We start from the raw sequence: 23,204 nt of genomic DNA, 5'->3' as shown, positions 1-23,204 counted from the left end.
TTTCTGAATAGCCTATCTAAACTACTAAAATGACAAACTGAATTAGATTATAGTTATTTAAAGGCTGAATTATAATAAGCGGCCAACATCGCAATCAAATTATTGATATTTCTAATTAGCCTATCTAAACTACCGAATTTTATTATCTTTATATTTCTTGTGTGCGTGTGTATGGAGCTGAACTCCTCCTAATTGGCTGGACCATCTTGGAATGTTTTACATTGTATCCAGCAGAATGCGCTACGATCACAGTTTCAAATGTTTTCTATTTTAATTCCAGGTTTTCCTGACAGTTTGTGCTGCTATCAAATATGTGTGTTGCTTTGTAACATTGTGTAATTATTGTGTGAGTGCTAATTGTAATAATACATTAATAGAGATTGAAGATGTTTGAAGTACATAAAAAACTATAGTCATTCATTGAAGTTATTGAACTAATTTTGAATATTTATTGAACGAAGTGAGTATATTGGTCGCATAACCTAAGTAGCATACAAATCGAAAGGTTGTTTTTCTATGTGTGAATAACTATTGTTAACAGTTTGGTCACATAAGTTCAAATTAAGTAGCATATAAATCACATGATTGAATAACTATTCGTCCTCTTCCACGAAGACGTGGCATTTTTCTGTAAAAATAAAATTCTGTATAATAGTACACAATGAATATGAGTAACTTATTCAATATGTAATTTTAATTAAGTAACTTCTAGATAAAAATGTATAACAACATAAACTACAGTATCTAAAATACTAAAGAAGTATTCCCTATAGGTCTGAAGTACAATAAGTGGCCACTATCACAATCAAATTATTGATATTTCTGATTATTCTATCTAAACTACCGAATTACATTATAATTATTTAAAATTACAGTATAGTATCGGAACTGGCCAACAGAATTTAATTTATCTATTAGATAAGTATTCCCTATAGGTCTGAAGTACAATAAGTGGCCACCATCACAATCAAATTATTGATATATCTGAATAGCCTATCTAAAGTACTAAAATGACGATCCAAATTAGATTATAGTTATTTAAAGGGAGAAGTATAATAAGCGGCCACCATCTCAATCGAATTGATATTTCTGAATAGCCTATCTAAACTACTAAAATTATGATCCGAATTAGATTATAGTTATTTAAAGGCTGAAGTATATATATATATATATATATATATATATATATATATATATATATATATATATATATATATATATCTAATATACTAAATAAGTATTCCCTATAGGTCTGAAGTACAATAAGTGGCCACCATCACATTCAAATTATTGATATATCTGAATAGCCTATCTAAACTACTAAAATGACGATCCATATTATAGTTATTTAAAGGCTGAAGTATAATAAGCAGCCACCATCTCAATCGAATTATTGATATTTCTGATTAGCCTATCTAAACTACTGAATTTCATTATAGATATTTAAAATTACAGTATAGTATCAGAACTGGCCAACAGAATTTAATTTAAAACCAATTCCTACATTATTAACAATAGTTATTGACACATGTGATTCTCTATTAATTTAATATTACAATTAGCACTCACACAATAATTACACGATGATACAAAACAACACACAAATTTGATAGCAGCACAAACTGTCGGGAAAACCTGGAATTAAAATAGAAAAAACATTTGAAACTGCGATCGTAGCGCATTCTGCTGGATCCAATTTAAAACATACCAAGATAAAAAACAATTTGTTTATTAACCAAAAATTAACTGATCAATCACTGCACACTTAATATTTACCAATTTCAGTTAAAAGTGTATTTTACTAAAACTTCCAATTTTATATCTGGATAACCTCTATTGATATTCCTGATTAGCCTAATCTAAACTACCGAATTTCATTATAGTTATTTAAAATTACAGTATAGTATCAGAACTGGCCAACAGAATTTAATTTAAAACCAATTCCTACACTATTAACAATAGTTATTCACACATGTGATTTGTATGCTACTTAATTTGAACTTATCTGACCAATTTTGACTGCAGATTAAAAATGTAAATTACAACAAATTATTTGAAATCCATTAGTTTAAAACTTGATTATCTAAAATGTCAACAATAGTTATTCACACATAGAAACACAACCTTTTGATTTGTATGCTACTTAGGTTATTTGAGGTAATGCAACCAATAATCTCTATTAATGTACTATTACAATTTTAGCACTCACACAATAATTACACAATGTTTTATTTTTTTATTTTCTTCCTTTTGCCTGTTGGCTGGCCTTTATAAACTTATAACGCGGCCACGTAGTACACTTTTTATAACTTTATTCTATTATATTTTAATGTTATTTGCCGTATTTACTTTTGAAACATGAACCTTACAAAACAACACACACACATTGATAGCAGCACAAACTGTCGGGAAAACCTGGAATTAAAAATAGAAAAACATTTGAAACTCCGATCGTAGCGCATTCTTCCAAGATCAACACTTAATAATTTACTAAGAATTTCACATAAAAGCTAAAACTTCCAATTTTATATCTGGATAATCTCTATCCTCCAAAGTGAGTACAGAATATATTGAAATAAGAAGTGGTGTTATTTTTTATATGTTTATGCTTACTCTATGCTTTCAAGACTATAATTGATTAAACGTATGGCTGTGTTGTAATATTATAATGTTTACATAGAACAACTGGTGAAAATTTAACTTTGCAATCTGCATTAGACTACTGATCAAGCACTTCATAATAACGTAATCTAAATGTAAACAAATGTTTCTGCCTCTTTGGTGAACTTCAGCTGAAAATATTCACAGCTGTTAAGTATCAGTTCACTTTGTATTACGTGTCGTAGCACAGTCTGTCGGATCCATTATAAAACACTCCAACATCAACAATTTATAATTAAAAATTTAATTAAATTTGACCGAATAAATAACTATAATGAAATTCAGTAGTTTGGATAGGCTATTCAGAAATATCAATAATTCGATTGTGATGGAGGCCACTTATTATACTTCAGCCTTATCGGAAAACCATCTAATTTGTTTATGTACACTCCTGAAGGATTAAAAAAAAATATTGTACATTCAATAGCATTACGATAAATTAAGTTGTAAATTTAAAAAATATACTTAAAAATTACAGTATAATATCGGAACTGGCCAACAGAATTTAATTTAAAACCAATTCCTACACTATTAACAATAAGTAGTTATTCACACATGTGATTTGTATGCTACTTAATTTGAACTTATGTGACCAATTCTGACTGCAGATTAAAAAATGTAAATTACAACGAATTAATTTAAATCCAATTAGTTTAAAACTTGATTATCTAAACTGTTAACAATATTCACACATAGAAACATAACCTTTTGATTTGTATGCTACTTAGGTTATTTGAGGTATGCGACCAATATACTCACTTCAATGTGCAAAATGAGTTCAATAACTTTAATAAATAAGTATAGTTTTTTATGCACTTTAAACATCTTCAATCTCTATTAATGTATTATAACAATTCGTGGGTTTAGAATAAAAGGGTTCTAACTGACATTTTTTCATAAAATGAGGTTTTGGTGTAATAAGGTTCTAACTGACAAACTGAATGTATTCTAAACATCTGTTTTGGTTTATGTCAGCTGATAATTTAATAATAAGCAAAATAAGATAGTTCTATCTGCTAAAGTCACTCTTTTACAATTGAAGAAGGTTCTAACTGCAACTTACAACCATGGTCCCAAAAACAAATAGTTTTAGTTCAATAAGGTTCCATTTGCAGATGGAACCATGTTATTTAAATGAATTATCTTTTTCAATGCAGTAAGGTTCTATCAGCTGATGTAAAAGCCTGATTCAATGTATTAAGGTTATTTTGCTTGCGGTTTTCCTAGAAACTGTAATATTATTTATTGGGATGTTTTATAACTAATATGAGTTCCATAAACGATAGTGAAATATTAGAGGCACTAGATGATAGTGAAGATCAGTGTGCTCCAAGAAATCAGAGTTTCACTTCTGACAGGTAAGAAATCTAACCTAAAATAACCCATACTGATGTTTTGCTCTAAACCATTAACATAGATAAAACAACATTAAAACTGGTAAATGGCTATATACCAGAATCCAAATTGAATGCTAAATTTGTGTATTTTATTCAAATAGCTATGATTTTATCAATCAAAATTTCTATTAAAGTCTATAGTGTTTTCATTTGGTTATAATTCCATTAGTTTTATTCATGTATGTTCTGAATTTTTTCTTTGATTTTAGCAATGCTGGTTCAGAGAGCAATCTTGATCAATGTGTAAACAACAACTATGTTCCTACAAAGGGTGATCCCAATGAACAAGGAGATGACATCCAAGATGAACAAGTAGAAGAATATCCCACTGAATGTGTAAACATACTAGATCCAAGTAACTCAGAAATGTAAGTCGTGTTAATATAGGATTTCAATAATTTTCATGAAATTACACAAACAGTCCAAATTCAGTACAAATTAATTATTAACTCCTATTGAGATAACCAATAACTACCTAAATATAGATAGGCTATTTGTAAAGAATAAGTACGTATTTGCATTTTCATGTTCTACGCAATAACCTACCTACCTAGGTTGTATTTATAATCTACCTAATCTAATCTGTGTTCTTTATTCCAGTAATTATGGTGCACACAATAACCTTGAGCAATATATGGAGGACATCCATGAAGAAACCGCAGAGGATAACCATGACATCATAGAGGACAATCATGATGAAATCACAGACAACAACCATGATGAAACCACAAAGGATAATTACTATGACCAACTGGCTGAGGACAACCATGATCAACTCGCTGAGGACAGTCATGACCAACTCGCTGAGGACAACCATGATAGGCAACTTTTTAGTGATGAAGGGAACATTTTTATAGTCATAACAGCAAATCAAAACTGTGACGAAGTGCAAGAAGACTTTTTAAATGTACTAGATGGAACTGTAGTTACAATTATTGAAGAAGATACACAAAGCATTAATGAAGGTGATTTTGTCACAGAACTTTCTTCTAATGAATCAGTACAAACTTTGGTATTTACTCCGGACAAGTCTCCTCACCCTACTCCTGAGGACGAACAAATTCAACAGACAATCACTGAAGGCACTCCAGATGATATTGACAGCTTGCCTGTCCAGAAGAAGCCTAGGAAAAGATTACAAACTCCAGATAACTGGAAAATAAACCAAAGGAAAAGAAAACACCAGGCAGGGGAAGAATATATCAGTCAAAAAGGTAAACTAATTCATAAGAAAGAAATTAAAACAAAAAAAGACTGCCTAAACAATTGCAAATTCTTTTGCAATAAGAAGATTACTTGCGATGAAAGACAGGCAGTATTTAAGGCTTTTTATACTTTAAAGACGCAAAATGAGAAGTACATGTTCTTAAAAAATCTTACTGAAAGATCGCTAACAGCCAGAAAACAAAATAAAGGTGTTGAAAACTCTGTATCAAGACGTCAGTTTTCTTTTCGATACTATTTTAATATTAACAATGAAAGAATCCAGGTTTGTAAAACCTTCTTTTTAAGCACTTTAAGCATTTCTCAGAAACCAATTTATAATGTCCATCTTAAGAAAGACCCTGAGACTGACCTACCAAAAAATGACCAAAGAGGACATAACAAAAAGTACTGTGATTCCTGCTTACGCTAAAAATGATGTCAGGATACATATAAAATCCTTCCCAGTTGTGGAATCACATTACTGCAGAAAGAATTCCTCTAAACAGTATTTAGACAGTTCATTAAATATTTCTAAGATGTATTCTCTTTTTGTTGAAAAACATCCTGATACTATTATTAAAGAGAGTATGTATAGGAGAATATTCTTAACAGAATTTAACATGGATTTCCATTTTCCAAAAAGTGATCGCTGTGACACGTGTGAAGAGCACAAGGTGAGTCTTAAAGAGAAGTTGCCTGCAGATTCAGAAAAATATACCAACTTCATGTAGCAGAGAAAAATGCTATGCGAGAAGCAAGATATAAAGATCGTGAAAACTCTGATGCTACTGTATTAAGTTTTGACTTACAAAATGTAATTACTTGCCCAAGAGCTGAGATTAGCAGTTTTTTTTACTTTAGTAAATTAAATGTTTACAACTTAACTGCCCATTTGAAAACAAAAAATGGTAAGAAAGTTTACTGTGCTCTGTGGACAGAGGTAACAGGTGGTCGTACAGGCAATGATATTGCCAGCGCTGTATATAAAATTGTGAAGAAAGTTTTGCTAGATTTTCCAGAAACCGACAACTTGATAACTTGGAGTGACTCATGTGTTCCTCAAAACAGAAATCAAATGATGACGGGGGCTATGATGCTGATTCTTAAAAACAATCCTCAACTCACATCGATTACAATGAATTATTCAACACCTGGTCATGGAGCTGTCCAAGAAGTAGACAACATTCACAGCCACATTGAAAAAGCGTTTAGTGGTACTGAGTTTTTCTCGCCTGTAAGTCTGATGAGAATTTTGAAAATTGTTAACCGGAAAAATCCTTATGTTGTTTTGCAGATGACAGAAAATGACTTTTTGGACTTTGCAGCATCCAGTAAAGAGCTCAATATGAAACTGATACCCTTTACACTTATAAGTTCACTAAAACTATCCCAAGTCTTTGGATTGGTTGAGTATAATGAATTACATGGGCAAGAAATGAAGCATGTCAACATTAAACCAACTATGAGCACATCAAAAAGAAGAAAGACTTCAGAAAGATTAACAGAATATATAAGCTATGAAGAACCTGGAACAGTACAAGGCATTATAAAGCTGAAGCCAGAAAAGAAGAGGGATTTAAAAAGAATGGAAAGATTTATGCCTATAGTAGATAGGGAGTATTATCAAGTAATTCTTAATGCTCACTAAACATTGTGTTGAAAACTCTCTTAGAAATATCATATTTTTATTTACTGTTTTCACAATCCAGGTGTGATAGACATAGCACTTAAGTTAATTAGTGCAGTTTTGTAAATTTTTTATACCGACATTGTTAATAATAAAATTAACTATACTAATTGTAGTTTTTGTTTATTTTGTTTACCTATTCAAATATGATGCTCTGGTGTTATAAGATTAGAAATTAATCTTATGACTGAAAGGTGGAAAAAATAATATTGTGATTTCATTTAATTTAATAGAGTTCTAAGTGGTACATTGAACTGTCTTACATTAAATGATTGCTTATATTTTAGATTAATATAGTTCTAACTAGTAAATAGAACTTTTTTAAATAAGCACATAAAAAAAAGTTAAATAAAATAGTTCTAACTACCTCTTGGAACCTTTTTATGTTATATTATTAAAATATTAAAAATAATAAGGTTCTAACTGAAAACAAAAGTTTAATTTTTTAAAAGAACTTTAATCATTTACCACTAACTAATTGAATAATTCAAACTTTTAGATGATATAGCATTTAAAAAATCTACAAGCAAGTTATTTCAGCCTGAAACAATTTCAAACCGATATGTCAAATCTTTGATGCTCCCTCCTGAAAATTTTAGGATTGTGCACTTAGTACCCTTTTATTCTAAACCCTCGAATTAGCACTCACACAATAATTACAGAATGTTACAAAACAACACACAAATTTGATAGCAGCACAAAATGTCGGGAAAACCTGGAATTAAAATAGAAAAACATTATGGCTGTGTTGTAATATTAGGCCTATAATGTTTACGTAGAACAATTGGTGAAACTTCATCTTTGCAATCTGCATTACACTACTGATCAAGCACTTTACAAATTTAAAATATTAACTTTCTAAATTTTAAATGTGAACAAATGTTTCTGCCTCTTTGATGAACTTCAGCTGAAAATATTCACAGCACAGCTGTTTAAGTATCAGTTCACTTTGTATTACGTGTCGTTCGTGGCGCAGTCTGGCGGATCCAATGTCAAACACTTCACCATCAACAACAATTTATTATTAAAAAATTAATTAAATAAACTATTAAAACTTGACCGAATTATGAATCTAAACCATTCTCGGATCCAACTGAAGACACACAAAAAGTTTCATTAAAATCGGTCCACCCGTTTAGGAGGAGTTTAGGACCATACACACGCACACAAGAAATATATATATAAAGATATATATATATATATGTGTGTGTGTGTGTGTGTGTGTGTGTGTGTGTGTGTGTGTGTGTGTGTGTGTGTGTTTGTGTTTGTATATATACACACACAATTGCGTGTGTGTATATATATATATACACACGTTAATTGTATAAATGGCAATAGCCTTATTTAATTTCAATAAACATCACAATCTCTCACTTGCCGGGTGAATGTGCTACCATTAGCGACTCCCGGCGGAGCAAGTACTTTTTGTGATTCAATGTTTATTGAAATTATATACATACATATATATATATATATATATATATATATATATATATATTACGCATCTATAAATCAATACAGCTACAAATAAATCATTTCTTTATTGCTTTTGGGACAATATATAACATTGTATAGCAGTCGTCATATATTCAAGCAGCAAATATTCTACACACTCACACACAGTCTAACTTACATTTCACTCATTCACACTAATTCACACTATCTTTGGATCCAGATTTTAAATTTTGGTAATTTAAGATATTTTTAGATATCCCAGCGACTCATCATAAACTCCTCTAGCAAATAAAATGCTTTTGACACCAACAGGCATTTGAGACGAGTTTTGAATTGGTTTTGATTAGTTGCATTTTTTACACTTTCAGGGAGTTTGTTGATTAAGCCTACGCCAACCTGATGCGGTAAATGCTGAGATACCGCCAGTCTATGATTATGGACTCTAAAGTTGTCCCTGGCTCTAGTCTCATACTGATGAAAGTCCCTGCCCCGGACTAAAGTGCACTTCGATTGACAGTACAGGATCACATGAAACATATAGAGACAGGGCAATGTCAGCAAACCTAGCTCCCTAAAAGAGTCCCTACACGACTCTCTGTAATTTAACTTTGCAATAATTCTAATTGCCTTTTTTTGAAGCCTGAAAACGCGTTCCATCTTGTGTTTGGCACAGCCCCCCCACAGTTTCAAGCCATACGCAAAGTGCGGATATATGAGACCGAAATATGCCGTCTTTAAGACTTCAGGGGAACAGTATTTAGCTAGGCTTCGCAAGGCAAATATGCCAGAAGTAATCCTAGCACATATATTGTTAACGTGGTCGTCCCAGGTCAGACCTTGATCAATGTACATCCCCAGGAATTTCGTGGATCCAGTTTCCTCTAAAAGGACATCGTCCACAAATACAGCAGGTTGCCTTGCAAATTCCCTTGGTCTTAGGCAGAAATTGATGACATTTGATTTTGATTGGTTCGTTTTCAAATTCCTGTCAGTAAAATACTGAATGCATGAAGTCAGGTCCACAAATGATGTGATTTCCAAATCTTGTGTAGTTTTTTCCTTTGAAGCAAAGAGTCGTGTCGTCGGCATACTGAATCAGATCACCATGCTGGATCACTGAGTTAAGTCTACAGACGTAAACTAAAAAAAGAATAGGCCCAAGAATAGAACCCTGAGGGACAACCGTGGGCTATTTTAATTTTACTAGAGATGACATTCGAAATCTGCACGCATTTATCTCGATTCTTAAGATAAGAAGCAAGCCACGCGTTTGGCAGACCCCGAACGCCACATTTTTGTAACTGGTGCAACAGTGTTTCATGATGCACACAGTCAAATGCTTTGGATAGGTCAAGAAATATGCTGAGCACTTGTTCTCGCCTTTCCAAGCCATCAACAACATTGTTCAAAAGACTGTTTACAGCGTCAATTGTTGATCTTTTTTTCCTGAAGCCAAATTGTTCAGGATTTAGAATTTCATTGCTTTCTAGAAAGCTTTCAAGTCTTTCACAGAAAACCTTTTCAAAAATTTTGCTAAAAACTGGAAGAATTGAAATTGGACGATAATTGCTGGTTTTTGCAAGGATCGTCTTTTTTTAAAATCGGTATAAGCTGTTTTCAGTAGAAATGGAAAATTTGCAGATTCAAATGAAAAATTTATCATTTTTGTGAGTGGCCTCAAAATGTACCTAAAGCAACGTTTGAGTATCCAAACTGACATCCCGTTAGCGTCACACGATTTCTTTAAATTCAACCCCTGTACGACACGGGCTAACTCCTCCGTATAAAAGATATACTATAAAAGAAATATTATAAAACACATCACATATACTATCGCGTAGTTGCGTATTATATAACCATGCAGGACATCTCATCATTTATTACGTAAACTGCAAAGTTGAAATAGCACGAGACTTTAAATCTATTAGCCCATTTCATTCTTGTGATGTCCTGCGGAGAAGTACGCGATGACATAGTAAAGAAAGAAAGCTTCACTGCCGTCATGAATACAGAAGTTTAGTTTCAGTATACTAAGTGATATTTTTCAATGACCCATTTAAATCCCATTGATAGAACTTATTTAAATATATGTAGAAATGAAAATTCATACAAAATATAAGTTTTGCAGATAGTATGGCCTTCAAAATATAATGGCATGATTTATTCACATTTCTTTCATCAAGTTGGGTTTCGTAAAACTGTGTAGATGATAACTGACTTTATAAAAAGTCACGATATGATGATATAACAATATCACCTCGATAAATGTTTTCTTGCGATATACTAAAAGTAAAATCATTACTCACTTTGTTTAAAGATTTATGTGTTTTACGATTTACTCATTGCCATCATGATCACATATAAGAAAAATGTTTAATGTTTGCTAAACACAATTCCATGTACTACATAGAGTTGAAGACTTATGGACATTCCAAGTTTTGGTCAAGTTTTTTATCGAGATATAGTGTTAAAGACAGATAAAAATAAAGTTGGCCTTCGCTAGCTTTGAGCAAGTTAGTTAAAGATAAAATATTATCTAGATTTATGTATCTTCACGACGATAACGTACATATTACTGAACGAATATTTATGATAGTTGAGGTACGTCTAGTACAAGGCCAATACATTTTATATGATAATAAAATATACATAAATTGGTATTCCTCCTTAAGTTTAATAGTCTACTTCAAGTTTTCTGAATATACAAAACTTTATCGCTTAGTAGTTCTATTGTTTCAATTTATTATAAAATAGCTGAAAGTTATTTAATCCATAAGTTATCAAAAATTGATTAATTAGGATTGCCTTACCGTCTTGGATGATTGTGATAAATATTAATCAGGATAAGGCAAACTGGGTACCTTGTTCAATTTCCTATGATGACGTTGATAAATATTTACTTCCTTAGCCTTAATCTGATGCGATGGTTCAACCAATCTCTCCACTGTTTCGAAGGATTGTTCCAATTAGTGTTCTAGTACACTTCAGTGCATTAAAATATTGTTGAAACTTTTACCGGTCTATCGTTAATAGCAAGCTTAGCAGACGGTTTGTATCTTACTTCTTGTTAATAAGGACAATTTGTTACATTGCAAATAATACTAACAGGTCAATATATAGGTTTCATTCCCATACTGATGTATATAATTAACATCTTTCTCAAGTTATATAGTATTTTAACTCATGTTATATTTTTAGTTTAGTTGTTATGATTAACATAGCCTCTCACTCGAGGCAAAATATTAATTTTTGTCTGTCCGTCCGAACATAATCTTCAGAATAAAGACATTTATAGAATTGAAATTTTTCATAAAGGCCTCACAGATTTTCTATTTATACATACGCAACACAAATTTTAATAATGACTCCTGTCACTTAATGGGATTTTTCTGATCGAGAGTATATATTTTTCACATTAGTCTACAGGTTTGCCATAATAACAACGATAATATCGAAAGGTAAATTACAAGCATGTGGCATTGTAACACATAAAGAAAAACTATACTGAAAATATTTTTGAGAAAGATTTATGTCTGCATTTTACATTTATAACGAAAATTCGAGGTCTAAATTTAAAAGAACGAGTTTGATGAAAGTACATGACCATCCGTGGGATATGGCTAAGCATTATTAAAGCCTATCCCTTTCAGACTGGTACATTGTTATTCGCCTAACAGTGAATATAAATTGTTATTTCCGCAATGATTTACCGTCTTTTTCAGGATATATGAAGCATCAAGTGAGATTGTCTTCAAATTTTGGATGAAATCTCATTGTTGCCTGTTACACGACAGGTGGTGTGGCAGTCTTCTATCTTTTATTTTTAAACAGTTGTCTTTGAATATATATTTAAACTGTTACAATAATATTTCAGTAAAGTTCAGCCTTAATTAACACCAACTATACCATATTCAAACATTATTAGCGAAACACTATTTATATCAAATTTAGATTACAAGAAATAAATAATTATGCTACCCTGGAGTTTTATGTTTATTACACTACGACTATTGATGGGTACAATAAGTTTAACGAGGCATAACATGACGAACAGCATGTAAGTAATTGTTAACCATTTTTAGTAAATAGTAGTTATTTTATTGCAGACTATACTTCATATGATGTCCCATTTTATTTTTATAAAATCTGCTATATCAAGTATATAACTGGACTACTAACTTTCAACAAATATATACACATAAGCAAAGCGTAACACTCGAGGATGTCGCAATGTTGTTTTTGGTTGTCTGGCTGTGTGAAAAACAATATCTTCAAAACCATATTGACACACAGGCTTGAAATTTTGCATGAGATTTAATATCTCTATATGGCAAATACTGAAGTGTTTCATGTCACTCACTCTGTTTAATCTTCCTTAGTGTTAGTGAATAATTTTACAATTGTCTGATTACCATGATTGCTTTGATTATAAATACATGTATAAACCATCTAAGTATAACTATATGACAAAGAATTAAAAATATCAGTGTAACTAATCTGTATTAAATACTCGTGTTTGAAATCATAATATCGGGTTTGTTAATGTCTCCAGAACGTTTAGGTAATTTAGATTTGTGTGTGTGTGTGTGTGTGTGTGTGTGTGTGTGTGTGTGTGTGTGTGTTTACGTGTATTTTGTGCTCAGTAACACTTCTAATATTGTATCGTGTAATCTTTAAATAGCCATATATGTTTTCCTAACTAAATTATTTATAATGTACTAATCTAGCATATGAAATTTAATTCATTTACAGTTTATTTCTATCTGTTTTTATTATCTATTAAATACAAGTTAAATAACAAAAATATTGATAATTATAAAGCAAGAGGAAATCTGGAATTCTCAATATGGTACTCAAATTGTACTGTGCAAGTTAAACGCAGTAGACTAATACATCTTTTGATTTAGAATAAATATATTAACTTATGAAATTATGTAACTGAACATGTTGGTACAAGCTACTAGTTTCTACAATTTCGTCGATAGTTTATTTACAATACATTATTTTATAACTTCAAGAAAATATAAGTATACCAAATTAATGTCTCTAGCGTACGAGACAGCAAAGTATGACCGGAAGGCTCAGCTGTTAACGAAAGATGAAGTGCTTGGCAAACATCTTGCTGGAAGATTACCCGCCAGCAGTAAACTGGCTCTTACCTGACTCTCATAAGTCATCATGGAATAACAGTCTTGGAATGTATACATTAACATCAATGCCAAGATCTACTTTTAGATTAACAGTAAAAGCTTTCTGAAATATTACTGTTACTGGCGAAAATCAATCATAAAGTCAATACTTGTTTACACAGTTTTATTTTAATTGCACTAAGCAAACACTTTTTCTATGATTCTTAGTTATAAAACGAATTACATATGACTTTGTATACTCCAAAAAATATTTACAAAAATCTAAAAATAAAAGAATCTGAATTATTGTAAAGTTTTCGTAATTTTTGATCATAGTTAAATATGATCAAATTTACCTTATTCATAGGGTTACTGGGCCTGATGATCACGTTAAGATATTCCACCAAGATATGATAGTTCAAAACAGTCTTTCACTTATAATTTTTGAGACAAAATTTTGTGTATGGACCCAAAAACTGATACAATTTAGTGATATACTTTGTTTAACACTTCTTTAATTATTTATTCTAGCTTGTTGGTTGGCGTCTACGATTATCTGATAGTATGACACGAGTCTTGCGTTGAATTAGTCATTGTGACGTGTACCAGTCTCTCTGACTGAGGTACTGAAAATACTATTCCTTTAAATAAATGTTTAAAAGTTAACCAATGAATCTTTCCACCTATAAAAGATATACATTTTAATTATTTTATAAACTTTACGGTAATATAATATCTTTATTATCTTAAAGGCGTAATTTACCTGCCTCTTCGATACTATTATTTATCGCTAGTTTAAAATGTTTTATTGCAAATACATTATCTTTGCCTTGAGATAAACATCTACTATTTGTAATATTACGATTAATTATACTTAATACTTGTTCAGATATTTAGGGGAGATTTTTAAAAGGGTTGGAACTTGAATAATTTAGTGCATATTATTTTTATAACTTTACATTGTTTATAATTTATTGTCTGCACTGTTCAAAATAAATTCATTTGAAAATAATAAATGCTGAAAGACATTTATGTTCAAAAAAAAAAATAATCACTGTTTAAATATTATAATACAATGTCTCTAGAATTTTTTTTGGATTTAAATTGTTTTGAAAAAAATACAAAAGCTTTATGGAAAAAAAAGGATCCTTGGTAAATACTTTGTTTTGCAAGAGCTAGATCAACAAAACAGGCTTTGTTTTCAGAATACTCCACGTTAAATTTTTGTTTATGTTAAACTTTTGTTTGCCAAAGAAATTAGCGACAACACTTTTGAGAGGATTTTGGGGATTAACTTTCGTGTTTTTTGTTCCACAAATAAATATTTTTAAATACATGCAGTTTCTTTCTCCTCCAACTTTTTATTCTATTAAAATTTGACTTATCTATTACATTGTTTACTAGTTATAAATAAATTGTTTAATTTGATCCATTAGCAAATCATTTCTGAGTTTACGTAGACTTCCTTCTCATTGTTCATTTATCAGTGGTCCAAAAAAATTCTACAGTGTTTTAATGAAGATTATTAATAAGTTCTAGTTATATATATATTAGGGTTTACCTTCTTATTTTATACTTCCAAACAAGATAGCCTCATTGTTTGTAAAATGTGTAGAGGGATGTTTCTGATATAATTATTGATCAACAAGTAGGTGAGCATTGTCGAAAGAGAATCGTTCTAAAACAGTTTTAAATATCAAAAATAACTAAATTTCTCACGTTACAATATATGACTAGTACGTAATACGCGTGTACTAGTAATATTATCGTCGTCCAAATTTACAAAGAGACTAAAATTATTAAAGTGCCGTTGGTGGTATCATCTCAATTTATATAACAATATAATCAATATTACATACGCAGTGTTCTAGGCAGAAAAATTAAAACCGATCTTCACACATTAAAGCAGTGTGGTCAGTGTTAGCCACTGACCAAAAGTCCTAACTCTTAGGCTTTGATTAAAAATAATGAGTTGGATATTGTCTGTTTTTAACACGTTAATGAATCCGAGTCAATAAGTCTCAATATCAATAGATTTTCACCAGGTTGCAACAGTATTTCCCTGGAGATTGTTTGTTAAAAGAATGAGAATGGGTTATTGTCTCCCTTTTACTACCTCTTTCACGAATCAATACCAGTAAAACTCAATTTTATCAATAATTCAGCATGTTCCTTTGAGATTTCCCCAGGTATTGTAATTTAAAACTACATTCATTCAAAGTTACAGAGAATTTTCATTGAGTTTGCACTATAATATTTTATAAAAAAAACCTCAAAAATAAATTATTCATGTATGTTATACAGAATTTAGTTGTTATTCCAAAATTGTTCATATTTACAAAATTTTAGATTATTTATTTTAAATGCTCAGTATTATATAAATTAATATTATTTCTTAATTTATATTCAAAAACATTAGATAACATAATCAATTTCGCTTTATAATTATTTATTAAGTTACAATGAGTTTTTTAAGGAAATTCAAAAACACCTCTTTGAATTTTTATTAAATGTATGGATAATGGTTATTAGTTTAACGTGTTTAGTTCTTTCTATTATTAAATAATCTCTTTTGTGTATGTGTGTTATCTTCAATAAACCAAACAAAGTCGATTTTTATTGTCATTAGATTAGGAATCAGTATCATGTTACAAGTTGTAAGTTAAACTGTGAAATAAAAGTTTTCCTTTTTATCTATTTTCTTAATTTCGTATATGAAAATAAAAACGTGAATAAATTTACAATATAGCACTATTATATAATTTATTATAAGAATTGGGTCTGCCTAAGGCACTTAAGTGGTAGTAGTTTCAAAAAAATAGCCCCTTAACTTAACATAACAATAGTTTAATAAAAACATTTGAGTGTAGCAATCAAGTATTCTAGATAATATGCAAAGTATTTTTAGCACTTTTAGCTTTCTATATCATAACTAATATATACACTCTAACGGATGTGATGTTTCTTTGAACTCGGGTTAAATGAGTTGGAAATCCAGAGTTTAGTAATTCTAGGCTCATTTTCACTTAATTCCAACTGTTACCCAGCAGCGTAAAAATCTCAAGACTTTCAAAGAAGAAGCAAGACTCAGCTGCCAATATAAATGGTAATTGGGTGATTAGAGTGGAATCTCGCAATTTCGTCAGAACCAGATTTGAATTAATTTATTAGCAAACATCAGACTTTGACATTTTCTTCTAGAACGTTTCACAGTTCATACTTTTGAATAGTTCCTTCTACTGATTAATTGTTATCAAATTCACCATTAGAGATGATATATTTCACTTTTCCTTCTAGTAAATAATGTCACATTCCAGGAAGGAAATGTTTTTAATCTTGTTTAGTGTTTATACTAAAAGTAAATTACTTGAAAAATTGTGGCTATGATAATTTCTTCTAGTTTTCTTTGTAGATCCACCAATCTTTGTGTTTAATTTAGCAAACTAGATCCTGCTTTTATTCATTATGGTGGTTAAATCCAAAATTTATTTGTATAGAAGTGTTATCTAATGAATTCTGAATTGAAGTCCTGCAGGCTATACCATTTAATGTTTCTTAATTAATGAAAATGTTCTAGTCAGCAGATCAAACCTTTTTCAATACATTTTGTCAAATTATACATTTAAATATTTGATTATTAAACTGTACCTCATATTAGCGTCTAAATAATAAGTGTGTACGCAAGAGCGACATTAAAATTCTGTTGTGAAAATTGGGATGCTTAGTTTACTAATATAAAATAAGCCATGTTTTTTTCTATTATGGGTGTATTGCGGCGATAAAAATTTATTTCTTATTCAATTTTCCTCGTTTTAACCATGGATACCTACAAGACCAATGAAAAATGTTTGCTAACGCTCAGCCAAATCTTGCGAGTAACATTAACCATATCCTAACTTAGTAGTCTTTATGTATAAATGAAGCATCATCCACAATTTGAATTAACTTCAATGGATTATTTTTTCGTATTCATTGAATATTTATACTTTGATTCCTATAGGACTTTGCAGGACTCTCTTCTAAACTTGTAGACTAGGATAGGCACTCTATTCCCACAGACATTTTATTCCTACTGAACTATACGGCAAACTGGTAGTGAAGGTTTTGAATAAATTACAGTTCATGACATTAAATGAAAATTAGAAAAATAACGTTCTGTAGTAATTTTTTAACGAAAAATATATCTTTAAAATCCTTACAAAATATGCTTTTGTTTTTATCTTCACAAAAAGTCGGTTAAAAATGATTAACTTGCTCTGTTTAGGTGCACATAAAATATTATTGATCATTACTGCTATAGAATATTGTTTTAAAATTAAACATATTTCTGCATCAATAATGACTCACTTTTATATATAATGTGCACTTTTTAATATGTGCTATAAAGCAGAGATTTTTTACGACTTAGGTCAACGTTCCTGTCAAATAAAATAAATTTTTGGTCATTTACAAAATAAACTGGTGGTAACAAGAACAACAGTTTTATAGCACTATGATATAAAAGAAAACTTTGCCACTAAACACAAACATAAACACACACACACACATCAAGGCGAGTAAAAAGCCAAATGTAACATTTCATTTATTTAGGTTTAAAAGGGACCGAAATGTTATGTGTTGTGTAATGTAAGGCTAATACTTTTCCATAACAGTGAAGTAGACTTGTATTCTATCCTTATATTTTAATGGCATGGCTAATAAAATTTAGTTTACCGAAATACAATGATAATTTTATTTATTTTATAAACTTGCGTTTAATTAATAATTTAATTTCTATCATATTGTATTCAACAAGCATATTATATAGTCGAAATTACGACGCCAATATTTGACAAAACAAAACGTAGTTTGTACGATTTATAATCAGGACAAAACGTATCGTTCACAACCCAGTGTTTAAATATTTCACTGAAAAAACATAAACAAACAGCACGGATAGCAGCCATTGTCATAAAAGAGCAACCAGAACTGTTTATGTGTTTAGAACAAACAAATAGAACCAGTGGTTTATTTTATAAAACACAGAGCTTTCACCTTATGGACATGACTGACGAGTACAAATAGCGTTATTTATTGATGTTCCACCACAACGATTATTCCCCTCGTTGATTACAACAAACAAACAAATGACAAAATTTAGTGTTTATTAATCATAATTGTTAATGTTCTGTCTTCATTAGCGTATAAACAATTTTATTATTTATTACCTCTTTAACTTAATACAGTTTTATTTAAGATGAAGCTAGCTAGACATTCTCCTACACTATGCAAGAGTTTTAAACTATGAATTGTTAATCTAACCAATACAAAAATAAAGTAACAAAACGTTTTCTGATTGTCGAAATATACTGAAGTACCTATACACTTTAACCTAATATTTCGCATTATTTAAGTAGACATTCGCAAAAACTCAAATCATGTTCACATTTCCTATAGAAATGTAGATTTAATTATACTATGAGAGACAGAGAGATAGAATATAGTATTTTATAAGACATGGCTACACACATATAAATAATTTTTTACATTACTAGACTATCAAAATTGAGGTTGGATCCAAGTTTTGAGCTAACAGTTTTCTCAGTAATGCCTTTGCTCAGCAAACCACTAAGATCAAAAGTTCAAACTAAACTGACAATCCCTCGGCTTCAGCAGAAGCTTGCTTGAACAAAGTTTTGCATTCATGCCAAAGAGGCATAGACTTGTAAACATACGGAAAATACAAGTTTAATCATAAATCCTTTGTTTGAAGGTTATTTTTGACGATGGAAGGATTGTAAAGGAAACAGGATTTTTTCGGACATTTGCCATCGTTCAGTGAAACAAGAAAACAGTAACACTACGTTTCGAGATCTGCAATCTGATCTCTTCTTCAGGTAAAGAACTAACCTAATACATAATTACAAACTAGGTTAAAATTAACAAATCTTACTAAAGCGTTGTGGCACGCCTAAGTCAGGAATCACAACCTACATGTTGTTTGTCAACTTCACTAACTCTATAGACATGCACTTAATACAAAACTATACAAAACACTAATCATTAAAACTAAACTACGGAATACAGGTCACAATACGTCTTCACTCGTCTACTAACCACCTACGACTGACCAGAGGGACTAGCCAATGGTAATCGTGACGGCTGGCTAAAACAAGATGGCGGAAATACAAGGGAAGGGGGACAGGAATGGGCCCTTTCGTTAATATTGGTTCATGCAAGATGAACTTCTTAAAACCATAATTGTGACTCCACATTGGTTTATTACAAATATCTGATCCGTTTGATACTTTTGGTTTTCTCTTTAGTTCATTTTTTAGAATTGGCAACCAAAGCGGCTTAATCTCGACTGATGGTTGACTGATTGGTTGGTCTGCCAATTTAATGTATGTTGCCTCAATTAATTTCCTTTTGAAGAAATGTGGTTCCCGATGTAATATGTGGGCTTCATCCCAATTCATATGATGGTCTTCGGACCAACAATGGTGTGCTATTTTTTGACTTTTTCTGTGAGACCCTTTCTCGTGTTTTTTTTTTTGTGTGTTCTTTTCATCCTTACGTTTAGTGGTCTTTTTAGTCTCGCCTATGTATTCCCTATTGCAGCTACATTTAAACTGTAAATGCAGGCTAGGTATGATGATGAGGTATCTTTTTGGATCATCATCGTGAAAGATGCCTCCTCCAAAATAGTATTGAGTGTAAAAAAACTGAATTAAAAAAACTGATCGGTAAAGAATTCAACAACATTCTCGAAAGCATCCAAAACAGATGTATAAAAGTTTCTGAAACAGATAAGAAAAAGAAAATCTCCAAACTGGAAAAAATTAGGCCTAAAAAATGTGATTTGCCTAAGGATGGCAACGTGAATACGGATGCAAATAATAAAAATGTAATCAACCTCTCTTCAAAAATCCTGAATGAAGCGGAAATATCAGTCTTATCCAAGGGTTTAAACTTTTCTGTGGCACAAAAATCGGTAAAGGCACTGGATTTTGTAACTGGAATCGAGTCGGCTGTTTCACAGTTACCTGAGGAACAGGGTGACCGGTTTCGTTGTGAGGCCAGTCTTTTACTCAGAAAAATTCCTCCCACAAAACCCAATTTTGACAATAGAGGAGAAAAAGGCCAGGTCGATCCTTTGTAAAGACGACACGGTCAAAATCTTACCTGCCGACAAAGGCAACGCTACTGTGGTACTTGACTCGGTAGCGTATAAAGAAAAAGATTGCGGAAACTTTAAATACTGGCAAATATACAGTTTTAAATAAAGACCCGACTGATTCATTTGAACGCAAAGTAGCAAACACCTTAAGAAAACATAAAGAATTTTTTTCAGATAAATTTAGATCTAAATTAACTCCTCACCACTCCAAAATCCCCCATATGTATGGCCTTCCCAAAATCCAAAAACCTACCAGCCCTCTCCGGCCCATCATTAGTTTCTCGTGATTCACCTTGCAGGGAATTGTCTAAAGTCCTCTTGGACATCTTAACGCCATTGGTAGTTTGATGAAAACTGACTCTTTCATCAAAAATTCCAGGGATTTCGTAGAGAAGTCAAAATCCCTAAAATTGACTGAAAAGTTTGTCTGAGACTGATTTTGACGACTGTACAGAGTTAAACACGACCCCTGGTGTATGCGGGACTTCTAAAGCCAGCTAAGGAGCTCTCAGTGATATCTCACTCATATGTCTCTGTATCAGATCGAAATCAGCCAAAAGAGAAAAACATACATGCCAATAAAATTAATGTTAGCGATAGCCCCTTGACTGTTAATGATATTTCATGTAATGAAAACCTAAGTTGTAATGAGTTACCTTTAAAATCATGTTTGATTATTGGTGATTCGTTATTGAGATACTCGGGCAAGCAGTGTTCCGACTCAGGTGCTACAACTGATATGAATCCTGGAGCCAGAATACGTACAATTAAAGCAAAAACTTATGTCTTATCTAAATGAAAAGCCTAAGGTTATTTATTTTAAATGTTGGCACTAATGATGTACCCTTGTGCTATAATGGTGGATCTGGTTATAACGGGGGGTGTGGCAAACGTTTAATTCTAGATTCTATGGCAGATCTTTTGTATACTGTTAAAACTAAGTTCCCTACTTCTAAGGTATTTTTAAATTGTATTCTAATAAGGCGTGATTTGAAGTATGGTACTCAGTGCATGTTGAATGAGCAGATAGAGTTGATGTGTTTCAACTTTGTAGTACAGTATGTTGATCTAAACTTTTGCTTAAGACTGCGTCACCTTGCAAGGGATGGTAGACATCTGAATAAGGAGGGTAATTTTCTACTGGGTTTCATAATGCATCAGATTCTTTCTAAGGTAAGTGCTCATAAGGACGAAACACAATCCTTTGAACCAGTTACACCTGAACCTGATACTCCTACTGCTCCTGAAACTAAACCTTATACACCTGAACCCGAACCAGGTACTCCTGCTCTTACGTCGGGAAACGATTCAACACCTCATCCCAATCCCCCATCTTAGCACAACGTGACTTTTCCCCGTTGCTTCTGCCTTGGACTTCAGTCCAGGTGATGTACGCAACGGCTTTCATAATACCTCCCTGAAGGTCCTTCATCAGAATATACGGGGTTTAAATTCTAATTATGAAACTCTCCAGCTTTTCATTCAGGAAGAAAATCCAATGGTGGTGTGTATTAGTGAGCATCACGTTAACCAATTCGGCATTTTGCAATTGGATGGTTATGTGATGGCAAGTTCGTTCTGTAGATCCGGAATGGAAAAGGGTGGAGTTGCTGTCTTCATTAAACCAGATGCTTCCTTTTCCCTTATCGATGTCTCTGACTACTGCGTTGAATGTTTCTGTGAATTGGTGGCCATTTCTGTTGAGCTAGACAGTGGAAAACTTTATATTGTTGAGGTATATAGACCCCCCCTTAATTGCAAGGAGGTCTCTTCTACAAAAATATTTATGATTGTCTTTCACAGGTTGTTGAAAGGGAGTGCCAAATACAATTGTTCTGGGCGATTTCAATATTGATTTAGCGGGTTCTTCCAACGACTCTAAAACTATACTAAACGATATGCCTTGTCCTTTGGTCTTCGCAAAACCATTCGTTCGTATACACGAGAGTTTAAGGAAGTCTAGAACCCTGATTGATCATATATACACAGATATACCTGAACCCTGTTTTTCGAGCTCTGTTATAGTGTCATACTTAAGTGACCATCATGCACAGGTGCAATTGTTGGCTCTCAATCATCTTCAAAGTCATCCCCAGCTCTTTTCCGCTACAACCTAGTTTTCTCAGAGGAAAACATTAGTCTCTTCAAATATTACCTGAATAAGGAAAAACTGGGCTGATTTGTATTCATTGACTGACTTAAATGCAAAGTTTGAGCTGGTCTTGAGTCACATTGACTATTATTTCAACGTTTGTTTCCCCTTGGTCAGGAGAAAGGTCCCTGAGTCCCAAGAGAGTAAGGGACAAGTGTAGGATTAAGCTAGATGGTGAGGCGATAAGGGTTAGGGAACAGTTAAGATCCTCTTACAAGGAATCGAAAGATTTGCCTTCTGTCCACCCCCTTAGGCAAAGATATCTTAGCCTCAAGAAGTTGTATCGTAAGCTTATTCTGAAACTCAAGTCTGATAGTGTGGCTAAGCGGCTCAGACCGTCATCTAATAAAACCAAAAC

The 23,204-nt window shown here is 31.8% G+C and overlaps 1 protein-coding gene across 1 annotated transcript; it reads left to right on the top strand.

The window, feature by feature from the left end:
* Positions 1-3,741: 3,741 nt before the first annotated feature.
* On the top strand, positions 3,742-22,032 carry LOC124370499. Its single transcript, XM_046828795.1, has 4 exons — positions 3,742-4,426; positions 4,659-5,272; positions 6,203-6,498; positions 21,721-22,032. The coding sequence occupies exons 1-4, from the start codon at positions 4,236-4,238 to the stop codon at positions 22,030-22,032; spliced, it is 1,413 nt and encodes a 470-aa protein (XP_046684751.1). The 5' UTR covers positions 3,742-4,235.
* The last annotated feature ends 1,172 nt before the right edge of the window (positions 22,033-23,204 follow it).

This window comes from Homalodisca vitripennis, unplaced genomic scaffold, assembly GCF_021130785.1.
Source record: "Homalodisca vitripennis isolate AUS2020 unplaced genomic scaffold, UT_GWSS_2.1 ScUCBcl_247;HRSCAF=1768, whole genome shotgun sequence".
Taxonomy (NCBI): Eukaryota; Metazoa; Arthropoda; class Insecta; order Hemiptera; family Cicadellidae; genus Homalodisca; species Homalodisca vitripennis.
Note: the sequence above shows the minus strand (reverse complement) of the source record. Positions and strands in the feature narration are given on the sequence as shown.

Coding starts and splice junctions, on each gene's coding strand:
- LOC124370499 (XM_046828795.1), top strand. CDS start 4,236: ATGTATGTTCTGAATTTTTTCTTTGATTTTAGCAATGCTGGTTCAGAG. Junction 4,427..4,658: donor GATCCAAGTAACTCAGAAAT/GTAAGTCGTGTT, acceptor TCTTTATTCCAG/TAATTATGGTGCACACAATA. Junction 5,273..6,202: donor AGAATATATCAGTCAAAAAG/GTAAACTAATTC, acceptor CTCTGTGGACAG/AGGTAACAGGTGGTCGTACA.